At 35.3% G+C, this 13,963-nt stretch overlaps 1 protein-coding gene across 4 annotated transcripts; it reads right to left on the reverse strand.

Moving 5' to 3' along the window:
• Positions 1-1,979: 1,979 nt before the first annotated feature.
• On the reverse strand, positions 1,980-13,738 carry LOC131644089 (protein ALWAYS EARLY 2-like). 4 transcript variants are annotated; one of them, XM_058914482.1, is made up of 19 exons: positions 13,571-13,738; positions 12,829-12,948; positions 12,013-12,111; positions 11,789-11,851; positions 11,365-11,442; positions 10,894-11,062; positions 9,931-10,187; positions 9,402-9,774; positions 9,188-9,265; positions 8,478-8,737; positions 6,680-6,964; positions 6,396-6,574; positions 6,003-6,285; positions 5,357-5,512; positions 4,013-4,162; positions 3,692-3,832; positions 3,395-3,607; positions 2,757-3,047; positions 1,980-2,596 (listed from the first exon to the last, which is right to left on the reverse strand). In XM_058914482.1, the coding sequence occupies exons 2-19, from the start codon at positions 12,931-12,933 to the stop codon at positions 2,432-2,434; spliced, it is 3,345 nt and encodes a 1,114-aa protein (XP_058770465.1). In that variant the 5' UTR covers positions 12,934-12,948; positions 13,571-13,738; the 3' UTR covers positions 1,980-2,431. The 4 variants fall into 4 exon arrangements, with proteins under 4 accessions (XP_058770465.1, XP_058770464.1, XP_058770462.1 ...); XM_058914481.1 differs by having other exon boundaries at positions 3,725-3,832; positions 5,318-5,512; XM_058914479.1 differs by having other exon boundaries at positions 5,318-5,512.
• Between the last annotated feature and the right edge of the window lie 225 nt (positions 13,739-13,963).

A 13,963-nucleotide genomic window follows, 5' to 3' on the forward strand; every position in this document is an offset into this window, starting at 1 on the left:
ATGAGGTTAAGCATCTCGGAAATACAACAACAAACCGATTTGAATCTGCTCATGCTTGCTTGAAGAATTTGTTGGGAAATAGCAAGGGTGATTTGATAACGTGTTAGAATAACGTGAACCAGATGAAACTAAACCAACATAGCGAGATACAAACATCATTTGGTCGTAGTATCACGGTGTTGGAACATAGGTTCAAAGACATCGCCTTATACTCTCAGTTGATCGGAATTTGTCTCGGGAAGCTCTGAGACTTTTTCTCAAAGACTTTTTTCCCTTTGCACACTCCTCCAAGTGCAAATCCCAATGATTGTATCATATGTGTTAGGTGGGTTTCAAATCTGCGGTATTTTGTTCAAGTGTATTTAAAACCGAGATACCCTATACCACCTACATCACCGAAATTGGCGATTCATTTCACAATACCGTCCGAGACTTGGTCGGACCAATTCATTGAAAGGATGCAAGACTACAGCAAGTTGAACAAAATGGAAATAGAAAAAAAATAGAGAAAAGTCAAAAGGGGTGCCTCCTATGAATTTGGACGACGATAATTTTTTCGGGTCATTTGCGTAGTTAGACCTTATTTTATTGTAAATGTCATCTTCTCCATGTATTACGCTGTGGAAATGTAGTCATTTTTGTAGTTTGGCCAAAATACAATATTTCAATACATAAATTTTATTTTCTAATGTTGTTGTTTCTGTTTTGTTTCTGTTTTATAAGCTTCAAGGATTTAACCGAAAATATATTTTCGATTAAGAACCAGAGTTACACTTCTGGTTTTCCTTCTGACAAAAGTATATAGGATTTCTATGGTTCATGTTTGCATCCACCTACTATAAATAACCTCGTTTGTTATATTTCTTCATAACACAACACCAAAAACAAAAAAATGAACATGAATATGAACATCGAATGACATGTTGGAGTTGTCCACTTTACCGGCGCCACACTATCACAGGAATTTAAGATCACCATGTACACCCCAATTGAAGAAGTGCGTCTAACATTACAAAAACTTGTACCTTATGGCGACAATCGCAAAGTTGGAAAGATTGAGTACCGCTCGCCATTTGTTGACACAGAGCAGAAGCTTATATTCATCAACCTTGAGCTGAATATCAGCACTGATAAGCGGGCTATGTGGAATACTTATACCAATTTTGAGGAGAAAGCTCCGATCGAATTAAATGTCACTATTTCAAGATCAATCAATGATATTATCATGATGTTGCAACGTCCATGCGAACGTTGATTTGTAATGTTTGCTTGTTGTTAAAATCTTTATTTCCTATGTTTATGTTATGATTCGTATTTTTCTTGTTGTTATGAATCCTTATGTAATGTTTATCTGTTGTGATATTGGTGTTATTTAATGATGTTTTTCAGGTTTCTTTATAGCACAAAACCGTAGTTAAATCTCCAATACAAAACCAGAAATGCATTTCTCAGTTTTTGGTGCGCACAGAAAATATATTTTCGATTTTGAGGGGCATAAATGAAATCTCATATGGTGCGCTAGAAAAGCATAGGTGGAATAAGAATTTCACAAAAAAATTCAGTTAGTTTTTGTAAGTAATTGCCCATTTAAAATATTTATCTTGAAACAAGGAAATGACATGTAATTCTGAAAAACATTATTCCTTAAAAATAAATTAACACTAATATTATTTAGAAAGGAAAATAAAATAACTCTATTGAATAAGTTTTTATTCAGTAATTGTATTTGAGCTAATTTAATTCATATTCTATCAAAAATGACCTCAAAACATGCAAACGTGAGTAAACCAAAGATATGTTAGAAGAAAAACAGAATAAAAGTAATGTTAATTTTTTTTCGTTACAAAAGATAACAGAAAACCAAAAAAAAAAAAAAAACTAAGACGCACATTCTTAAACATAAAGTCCTAAAACTGTCACAAAGACTCCGAAATTCACCAAGAGCGTTTCCAAAATAAGAAAAATCCAATAATCCATGGTAAAACTAAAGTTTGTTAGCCAATCAGCTATTATGTTATCTTCCCATCAACATCAAGTGTGGATAACTTACATGTGACAGTTCCTATCCAGCAGCTCTTGCATACTACGACCAATGACAGGGGTGGTCGCATTGATCTTGCCGTGGTTATTAAGCAGCTTTTGCTGCTTTTAATCCATCAAATACATTTTTTCATAAGAAATACAAATTATGAAGGCGATCCTATGCCATACAAACTATACAGTTCAGCAAGTACGAATAACCTGCTCTCTAGTATTGATACCAGGTATCAGCAGCATGGCATTCAGTAGACAAACACCCCTCCCAAAATAGACTAGCAGCCGCAAGATAGTCAATCCCTCCGAAAGCTCCGGGACTTTCCCTTAAACCAGTTAACTGGTACGAGAAGGCTCCCTATATACAGCTAAATTGCCTGGAGCAAAAAGATCAAGTCTAAGTAGGGATGAGAGCTAAAATCTGGGTCTTAATTCTTCCCATGCACATTTGAATTTCTCTGTAAATAGGAAGGTTTCGAGGATCGCATGGTTGCAAGCTGGTAACAGCAGAATCTAATATTCGTGCCACATCTGCTGGAGGGTATTGCCGTTCTGTACAACTCTGCAAGTTCAGCAGAATTTTTTTTTTTTAAAGCAATGCTTATTCAATAATGCATATACCAATATATGTTGTACAAAACTCTTTTAAAAAGGGTATACATTAATTTTACAATCAGATGCAGAAATTGTGAAATGGGCCGCATTCAACGGGTCTTAATTACCTGTATCATGGTTAATGTAGCAACACATGAAGTGATGAGCTCTGACGGTATTTCAAAATCAACTTCGTCAGAATCTTTATGCAGTTTGGGACCAGATGCATCATTAAGTAAAGGTTCAGATACTTTGCAAGTTGATTGATTATGCTGATAAAAACTGCCATTCACTTGATCTTGAGACCTTATCACAGGCAACCTGTACTTAGAGGATAACTGTTGATAATCAATAGAATCCAATGCCTGTCCAATCTTCGTAATAGCATCTTTACCTTCCTTTGTGGCTTGAGACCATGCCTGAATTATAGCATCAAAAAGTGTCAAAAGTTCTTTAGACTGACAGCTTAAATCCGTAACTAAATGATGTCAGGTGTAATGTGTCTGTATCACTATAGCCTAGAGCTCTATGTCTACTATGATCATTCTAAGATTTGTGGCTAAAGAAACAAACACCAGGGATTATAGTTTAATAAGTAAATACCACCTTGTGAAAAATGAGAATAATTTGCTAGGATAAAAGAACAGATAAATGCTTGCAGATCACCAAAATGGGGAGGAAACAAGATGTGAAAATATCATTTAAGCATAGTTTTCACAATGACTGCAAAAGCAGAGGAGGCATAAGATCCTCAGACCATTCATACCTGAAATGCAGCATCCAGCATTGCATGTGCCCGTAGCCTAGATCCTTTAACAATTTCAATGACAGTCGACCTAGACTCTTGTGTCATAGAATTATCCAACACACTGGGAAGATCATCATGAACTTCAATATCAGCTTTGGGCTTCATCCATGGTGGGAAAGAGTTGTCCGTGTAGGTGTTGCGTTGCCTCAATTGAAGCATGGTATCAGAAACCTGAAAAATATAATCAATCAAATGCTGCTCCAAGACAAACGCAGAATGCTCTAATCACAGAAATAATCAAAGGAAGCCACATGCCTGTCCACTGGCTTCCTTTAGCTCTACAAGTACCGTGGCATAATGCTTCTTGAAACCTTCGGGATCTTTTAAACATTCTATACCATTTTGGTTTTCCAATATGCCATTATTTGCATTTCGAAGTTCTATTAGCACTGTCTCCTGTAAGAGCATCTCGAAAAAGTAAGAAGACTATTTATAAACACGGAAAATTTAATAAAGATAGATTAATCCAGTTGAGATTTATCAAACCACCTAGATGAAAACGGGAAGCATAACATTTTCCAAAAGAACTGTACAAAAAATATTAATTTGGGAGCATAAATGCAACGAAAAATAAACCTTTTTATCTAGAGCACGCTTTAGTTCAGAAAGTGCATGTATATCAGCTTCTTTAGCTTGATGTTGCATCACTTGAGACGGTTGAGCACAAGCAGCTTGAGCGCAGAGGTTATCAATATTGGTCTGGGAAGTGACATGGTTAGCATCCGCCTGTAAGATTTTAAAGAAATTGTACAATTAAAATTATTTGTAGAACAGGTGATATTTCTATGTTACTGACATCAACAGTGCCATGGCAGTGAAAATTAGGACTAATAAACCATGTGAAAAGGATGGAAGATTCAATAGAAGCACTACTAGACCTTTAAGACATTCCTTTAGGCTTTGTTTGCGAGTTTAGAGGGGAGGGGAGGGCTTTGAAAAATAGGAAAGATTGGGTGAAAATAATAGAAAGATTTTGGGTAGGAGGGTTTTGGAGGGTTCGATTTTATTCATAACACAAAAAACCCCATAATATGGGGGAACTCAAATTGTATTGAAGGAGGGTTTTGGAGGACTTAAATAAATTTTCCAAATATCTTTTAGGTTGTTATAGTATTGTAAAAATTAAAAATATAGCAAGTATATTGACTCTTTTATCATTCTAAACAAAATCATTTTTTCAAAAAATTTTAAATATTTTCTTATATTTTTTTAAAAATTTCGTTTTCGGAAGCCTTCCCCTCCCCTCCCCTCCAAACTCGCAAACAAAGTCTTAGGCTTTGTTTGACAGTCAGGAGAGAAAGAAGGAGGGGACATGGTAGCGAGAATAGGAATAGAAATGAAGGGAAGTCTTTCATGGTGTTTCACCTTATTTAGAATAGTGTTTTTGGAGAGGGTGAGAAGATGCTGTATATGACTAATACTTTATAGTTAATTTGAGAGTATTAGGAAGATACGAGAAAGATTTAAAAATTCACTCCAACCTTCCAAAACTCTCCTAAGCTGGCTTTCAATATATTTTATGAGCTCCTCTATATTGAAGGATTTGGGTCAAATGAAGAAAAAGAAACCTCAAATTTCTCATTCCTTTCCTTCCAAACTCCCAAATAAAGCTTCACGATGTCAGAATATATCATAGGGTAGTAAATTCATCCAGTTTATCATAGCAGTGCAAAACAATGTTGATGAATGTCAAGGTTTGTCTTTTAGACAAAAAGCAAAGGAACAAAACTTCAAGCCAAAGGAACAAAACTTAAAGTTGGTCATTAAAAATAGCGACTACAGAGTAAAAATTATTAAAGTAACAGCATAAGCACCAAAAACATAATTCTGGGGCTTAATATTAAACTATTAATGCATATTGATATTCGTTAGCCATCTAACCTTTCCTTGCTTTACTGAAGCACTTGAAGAGAGATGTACCTTCACAGGTGAGGAATGCATTTCACATCCCCCAACACTTGAATTTCCATTAATCTGCGGCTCTTTAGTTATAAAAGAGGTTTTTCTGGCACCAATCTGCCTCCTCGAAGCTTCTGGCATATTATCTAATGGATTCAAAGGCATGCAATCGATGTCCTGATCCAAAAATCACACTCATCAAAAACATGAAATTTGGAAACCGTTGTCAGATTTTACAATCAAAAGAAAATGTATATAAAAGCTTTAGATTGTTGGCTTTTAGTAGATGGGGCACATAAAGTGCATTGCTCAATGAAATTGCATTAAATGGGAAGGGGGGAATTATGAGAAGAAAAGAAGCCTTGACATAGTACTTAGAGTTTCTCGTGAGCAACCAATATGCCTTGGGTTAAAGTGTTAGAATTAGCCTCTGGCAAATGCAAGGTAATGCCAGCTTCTATTAACCTAGAGTAGGTCAGACCTTTTTCTAGACACCATGCATAGGAGAATAGCACAAGACACCGCTTATTATTGTTTACTATTATTACAATATTACAGCATGTGAAGATTGTTTATATGTATACTAATGAAGATGATTTTAAACTCCTTCTTGAAGAATTGCTTAAAACTATTTTAAAATTGCTATTTAATAAATAAATCATAATACCATGATGAATTCAACTCCTAACTCAGGACGGTCGAACTGAATCCTGCACTTGTCATGGTCAACAGTAAGCACACTACCATCATGAACCTCTCTTGTTTTGGGGTGAATGGCAATTACTCGTTGTCCAACATATAATGGTCTCGCTAAATCTGTCGGAAGTCCATCTCTGACACCAGTCCGCAGCTCAGAATAATGTTTCCTCACTGATTCTCGATACTGTTCAAGTTTTTGTCTTTCTTCATGTAAAAAGTGTTCAGAAAACCTGCGTGGTTTGCCAAGGGAACTGCAGAAACAAGTGTAACACTACAATGTCAAGTAGGTCCTTTACAATTACGTACTTTACAATTCACAAGGTTTGGCAGAAAAGAATAGTAACCAAAACTGAATTCAAACCTTTTTATGACACTCCACTCAACACGAGTTAGCCTTGGGATATTCCCCAGCCCCACATGGTTTAAGTACTCCACAAATTCTCTTTTGGCAAACCATGGATAATCAAGTGCACTATAAAACCATTCAAAAGTAAACCATCTGCGAACCAAAGAAGATGACAGGCAACTGGAAAGCTTTTCCTACAAGTTAAAAAGAAAACTTAAATATTTACAAAAAAATGAAACCTTAAAGTCACTCAATGCTTTAGAAGGCAGAGTCAATCTAAACTAGGAAAAAGCTTGAACCTTTTGGGTAGAGTAATTATTAGGTTGGTTTTTCAATATATTCTCAGAAGACTTCTCTTTTGGCATGGATGGTCTCTGAAAAATCATCTTGCGTCTACTTCTTTGTTTGATTGGTGAACTAATTTCATTCAAAAGTGGAATTTCAGCGGTTGATATTGCTAAACCTTTCTGATCACCACGCGAGACAACTTCTGATGGTTTGACCATCTTCAATTGTTTTGGTGAGGCAAAAACCTGATCAGCGTGTTTTCCTTTAATCGCCATTTTGTTCCCATCATCCACAACCTGCAAAGAATGTGCAACAACTCTGATAAGTATGCTATAAGGCATCCTCTAAAACCGAGACATTTGGACATGTATTATATAATGTAGTTGAATAAGGTGATTTGAATAGCTAAAAAGACTAACCCTAAGCCTTGTGTATTTATAACCATGAACTACTGTCAGAATCATAATTGTGTTTAAACTCTTGAGTTTAAAATGAAGGCAAAGACATTTGGACATATATTATATAATGTAGTTGAATAAGGTGATTTGAGTTGCTTGAGAGACTAAACCTAAGCCTTGTGTATTTATAATCATGAATTACTGTCAGAATCATAATTGTGTTTAAACTCTTGAGTTTAACATAACCAGCACATGATCAAAGAATAGAAGCGGATAACCTAATGTTGTTCAATTATCGACAAAGGACAAACTAAAAAGCTATATCAAAAGGCAAAAAAAAAAAGTATTCACTATTCACAATGGTCAATGATAAGTGATAACCACTTAACAGTTAAAAACTCAATCCCAAATTCTCCCAACGACTAAGATTTACAGTATTTTATGAACAGACTACTGATTTCACAAAATGTAGGTGATAGCTGTAAAGCTGTCTATATAAGTGTGGACCCTCTGAATCCACCACATAATCTCTTTTAAAATTCACACAGAGGAAAAGCTTCCCCCCAGAAAGCTACCGTTTGAAAAAATGACATCTAAACCAAGCTTCCATTAAGGAGTTCAAACATCTTAATTATGAAAGACTAAAAAGAAATTCACTCATACTACTATAGTAATATGAGACTCCTGATTCTAATCAAATAGGGAAACTAATCATGACAATAACCAAAAGAGGGATAGCGGGATAGCATATGACGAGATGACCAGTATTTGATTATTTTTTGGACAAATTACATATAATAATTATAAACATATATTGAATGTAAAATTAAACGAATAACTCAAAACCAATAAAATATTCATAAATCAAATTATGAAATGATGGGGCAGTGGGAGGAGACAATGGCTGAGGGAGGAGACGACAGCTGAGAGGGAAGAACGACAGAAGAGGGATTTTGGTTTTTCAGAGGGAAAAAGGATAGCGGGCCAGAAATTGCTTCAGGCCAGAAACCGCTTCGGGCCAGGAACCACTCCGCTCTGCTATCCCGCTATTTACCCTATAGCAGCCGCTATAGTGTTCTGCCCCCGCTAACTAAGGCTCACAGTCTGCCTCTGCTCCGCTTCGCTATCCCGCTATAGCGCCGCTATTAGCTACTCTGAGAAATAGGAAACCTAATCCTAAGAGATAATCAATAAAATTTGAATATCGAGATAGATATTATAAATTATATTCATATCATATTCTAATACTTGTTTTGTATACTGAATCATGTTGTTCCTGCTATAGTTTATAAAAAACATTGACCAATAATCCTTTTGAGTAAGAGAGATATTGTTTTAGAGACATAATAAACAAACCAAACACGGAGTAAATTGCAATGGATAAAACAATTTAAGAATAATCTATACTTACCTTTGAAAGAGTGGACTTCTGCTTTCTTTTCCATGTTTTATCAGCAAACGGAATCTGCTCTTTTGATTCAGAAAGAGCATTGGTATCATTTGCTATATCCTTTCCGAGTTTAGATTTTTTGGACGTTGAAGTGTCGGCTACAGAGACCCCACGGAGTCTAACTTTATTTCTCTTATGACTTGTTGAAGTTGCTTCAGGTAAAGCAGACTTATCATCTTTAACAAGAGTCTTTCTTTCTCCCTTCAACTGGACTGGTGATTCTAGATGGGCAAGGAAGAGTTGAATAATCAATTAAAAGAATTTTGACTTTTATTGCGCTCTCTCTCTCTCTCTCTCTCTCTCTGCTCTCATCTACAGTTATACTATATTGAGAAGTCTCAAGTTGCATGAAATATGACCTGATATGTTTATATAAGTAGTGGACAGTGCTTGTTTTACAAGCCGATTTTGTAAGACTATGTTAGACTCAACTCAAATTCTAAGAATGTATATGAGTCTATTCGAGACTTTTTGGGCCACCCCCTAGGGTCACCCTAAAGATGACCAGTCTTTAGGGTGAGTTCAAAAGTCTCGCACTTGATTAAATATGGCCTGAAAAATGTGTTTACAAGTGGTGGGCGGCCCTCATCCTACAAGTCAGTTTTGTAGGGTTGTGTTAGGCCCAACCCAAATTCTAAGACACTAAAAAGCACCAACGACTTTATTCTTACCAGATTCTGCTTTAGATGTCGGCATCATTAGAGATAGATCGGCCAAAGTTTGCAAAGCATTCAAGGCGTGGATTTCATCTGGTTGATAAAAGTAATAAAATATTATCAATAAAGAGACATGTGAAAGTAAATGAAACATTATTTCTTGTGTCCCCAGGGTTAAGGCAGGAAAAGGAAACGCAGGTTGCATAGACATCTCTAGTGACAATATTACCTCCAAAAAAGAGCTTCTGGCTTTTTTTCCGCTGACTTGTTGGAGAGAATTGCTCAAGTCTTTCATTAGTACCCTCCAATTTATTTTCTTTCAAAGACCTAAAACTAAGTCCTTCTTCAGTGCCGCTGCATGCTTCTCCTCCATCATCAAGCTGATCATTTCCAATATTTTCCACTTTCTCTTTTTTTCTATAAAATTTACCTTTCTTCAGAAGAACTCCAGCGGTGCTCGTTCCTTCCATATCTATCAAGGAACTAGTATCTCTAGCATATTCTCCATTTTCAGCTCCCCTGCTTTCTAGACTACCTTCCACAAACTCTTCATCCACAGGAACATTGTGAAACTTAGCACGAGTCGTTTGTGATACTTGCTGCTAGTTGACAAATGACAAAAAAATATATATTTATATCACCTTAAAAACTATAATTAGTATATCAAGCATAAGCAAGACATTCACAATGATTTCCATGAGATCATATTTGAATGTTGACATGTATTCACACATTCAGAATGTATACTCATTTAGTACCATTTTTTCTCGGCTCTGAACAACAGAGGACTTCTGCCCTGCTCTCCTATGTGGTGTTTGAGAACGGGGAGAGTCTCCTCTTTGTGAAGCCCTGGTTAATGTCAAAGCTACATGTTCAACTTCATCATCATTAGCATCAGCAGTGGACTTCAAACTTCTTTTATTAGGTGAAACAAAATTCTCCCTATCATCTTTCTTGTAAGAGTGGTAAACTGGAACTCGGGGTGTCCTCTTCCCAACTGCACGAGGCTGGATACCTGTTTAATTGAATAGCCATCAATCTTGCAATCCGGTGAAGAATATGTTACCAGGAATATGAGCACAACTAACAGTTCCAAATAATAAAAACTGTTACGCATATTCAATAATTGGAATTGATTATTTTTTAAGAGGTAATTACTTTATCTTCACATTTTATGCTATTTTAAACTCAATGAAAGGGAGGGAGGAAATTTAAGAGAGATCAAATTTTCCACTGCTAATACTCAATTTCAAATTTTTAACTGCAAGGAATTTTCAGATAGGGAAGCAAATCCAGACAAATGATCACTGTGAAATACCCCCGACTACATTGAGAAAGTAATGCATGGTCTGAAATTTTGGTGGAAAAGGTATCATTAGGGTTATAAAGAAATTGAGAATCTTGAAACTTTGTAAGTAAATTGATACTGAACTTAATCTGAAATGTTTGCAGTACAAACTGCTTTATTATAAACACAGGCTGAAGATTATCATAGCTCTGTTAGTCTGTTTATACTATCAAGTTCTCTTATAACTTATAACAATTGCCACTAACTCTGCAACTGACTGTCATTAGAATGTTCTTGACTAAAACTAACTGTACTGCTTTACTGACAGCTGCCGACTAAGCATTGTTTTCGTTTTAAATGAATGCAGTGAACTGAGCACTAAACTGATGAGGATAAAACAAAGAAAGTTGTGAGACTATGACGTGTATTTTACCATCAATGCGCCTTTTCTTCAGTAGAGAGAGGCAACCATCACTGGAAGTTACAGACTGAGACTGGACAGGATCCTTTGAAACACTAAGCTGAACTTTTTCACGCTTCCGTTTCACAGGTTTTCGAGATCCTGGTGCATCATTGCTCTCCTTTTCACTATCACTCTCTTCCTGTCAATTTCAAATCCATAAAACTATAACTCATACATACATACTCAGAGCCAGTTTAACATATCATGAGAAGAAAATAGAAAAATAATCTGAATTCAGAAGAACTCGGCTTCCCCAAAAACCAACCCGTCTCAACAAACATAAAGAGAGATATAAATCTGAATTCAAGCATGAAATACATCATTTATAATGCCAGGGTTTTAAATTTAATTTTCAACAGAATATATTCACCCCCCTTTCTGAAAATATTTTGTTATAGAAAAAAGAACGACCTACACCATAGAAAAAAATGTTGACCTTACCAGGACATTATAATGATCTGTCATCATTGCAATGAGGCCCACAACAGAAGCCATGCCCTCTGGTAGAGATAGGTATGCCTGTTAATCACAACTTGTGGTTTCAATGGCACTTAAAGCAAGAGATCTACATAACATTAATAATTCAGCTCATGATGGCTTGATATCCAATAATGTCTTGTTTTAAGCAATATCAGTAAAGAAGGAAAGAGGGGAGGAACAACAAAATCCAAAGCTTCCATAAGTAGAAATTGAACAACAAGTAATCAGTATGTAATAGTGTCATATAAGTATTTTTAGCCAAATCACTTACGAAAATAAATACACTAACACAGACAAGACCTGATTTCTTAAACTAAAGGCATAATGCATACAATAAGGCCCATTAGACAAGGCTACAGAATAAGTTACTGTGGTATTGATTTACCCGATTCATATTGTAAAGAGCTTCCACCATTTCAATGGATCTATTACGGACAGCAGCAGCCACCTGCAAATTCAAATAAATCAATATGAAAGGAGAATAACAAGAACTGTAATTTATAATGCTAACGATAAAAATAGGAAGATGAAAGAAAAAACCAAATTGTCCTCAAGCTTTGAAATGAACAAGCAGGATAGAGAGAAAACAACACACACAAAAAAGCACACCTTCTTCCAATCTGTCCCATACTTTCTGTATGCTTCATAGAATCGCTCAAGTTCCTCCTTGCTCCACTGAGATCCTAATTTATTAGACAATTTCTTCTTCTGTGCATTGAATAGAATCCAAAGTTTGAGGTTTAAACAGGAGATAAAATCTTGTTGGTGTTAAGTGCATACTATAATGGACAGGAAATATTTCATATGATGCATGGATACACTCACACCAAATTGGTGAATTGCTTAAATTGCATCTATACCCAATGAATATATGAGTACAATACACTTGCTTCTGTATTTGTTGAAATCCTTTGTTTGGAAAATGCCCAACCACCCACGGAATATGTTATTAAAAAACAAAAGAAAAAGACTCAAATTCAAGTTCATTCTCACTAATTTCCTCTCTCAAAGCATAAATGATTCTTGTAGTCATGTTTTCTTCAAAGTTTTCGAGCAAAATAGAAAATTTTAATAAATAAATAAATAAATACATTATATGCAATACATATTGGCACACTAACATCTTAACTTTCAAAAAAGAAATATTGAATTAGTATTATGAAGTAACAAATGCCAAATTCCTGTACCAGTGGAACATAGTTTATAAGATAATAAAACTGATCTAGTGAACTACACTAATACTGACATAAATATTATTCTTTAAGTGAAACCCAAGAACTGCCACAACTCTTATAGAAACTATTGAGCCAATATGATACCATGCAGGATGCAGTGCTGTATTTTAGAAATAGAAATTATGACAAATCAACACATACCCTATTGCTTGATGTTTAGAAATAGAAATTATGACAAATCAACACATACCCTGTGCTTGTTTTTACTTGATCCAACTCCATCTTTCTCAGGAGAAATATCATTTGTATTTGTAAACCGCTTATTCACACTTCTAGATTTCCTTGGTGGTGCCATTGATCAATTATATATCTGAAACAAAAGAAATAGTCACAACCAACAATATAACCTAAAAAACTCAGCTAGTGAGCTCATCGATACGAATTATAGAAAATAAAACACACATTTCAAAAGCATCAACGCAATTCACAAATGGTAGCTAACATGTAAATAAGTAAAATAACAGTTGGATGTTATAACCCCTCCCATTCTAAAAAATCAGTATAAGACTTTTGTTCTTCACCTCAAACTAAAATCATAAATAACAACTCGATTCGCCTCAAGATTTAAAATAAAAAACAACGAAGCAGTACATCTACAAAGCACAACTACTCACAACAATCGCATCAGATTCAACAATTCTCTTTGTGATTCACAACAATCAAATCATCCAGAAAAAAAAACCGTAAAACATTAACCCTCACTCACCGAAAAACGAAAAAAAAAAAAACGCTGAATCAAGTGCACTGTGATAAAGAAATTACAGCAAGAGTCAACTAACAATCAGCACCGAAGAGCTAAATTTGAAAAGAAGAACAACATTATGAAGAAAAATCGCAAAGAGAAAACGATAATAAAAACAAATTCAATCTAATTAATTAACAAAATCTGTAACGGAAATTCGCAATCATTTCGAAATCGAAACCTAACTTACAGATCCAAGACTGAAACTGATTCTCTGGTTCTAGCGGCCGGTAGGGCAAATCCGATTCCGGTAGCAGCACGAGATGAGAGGGAAAAGAAGAAGAGAGGCACAGGGTTTAGAGAAAGAAAGAGAATGAGAGAGAAAGATAGGGAATAGGGATGAAATATAAAAAAAATATATATAAAAAAGAAAGTGTTGCCGCGAAACTTGAATAAAAATGTGTCTATAACCAATGAGATTTTTTTGGTTATTTACGTCATTGCGCGTCCATGAAGAGGGGGAATACGGATTTGTATTGTCTTATCATCCACCGAACACTTCTATCCCTAGTTAATATCAACCGTTGAGATTCTACTCGTCATTGAGTGTACCTGTACCCTCAGTTACACGAGATTTTATTTG

Source organism: Vicia villosa, linkage group LG1, assembly GCF_029867415.1.
Source record: "Vicia villosa cultivar HV-30 ecotype Madison, WI linkage group LG1, Vvil1.0, whole genome shotgun sequence".
Lineage (NCBI taxonomy): Eukaryota > Viridiplantae > Streptophyta > Magnoliopsida > Fabales > Fabaceae > Vicia > Vicia villosa.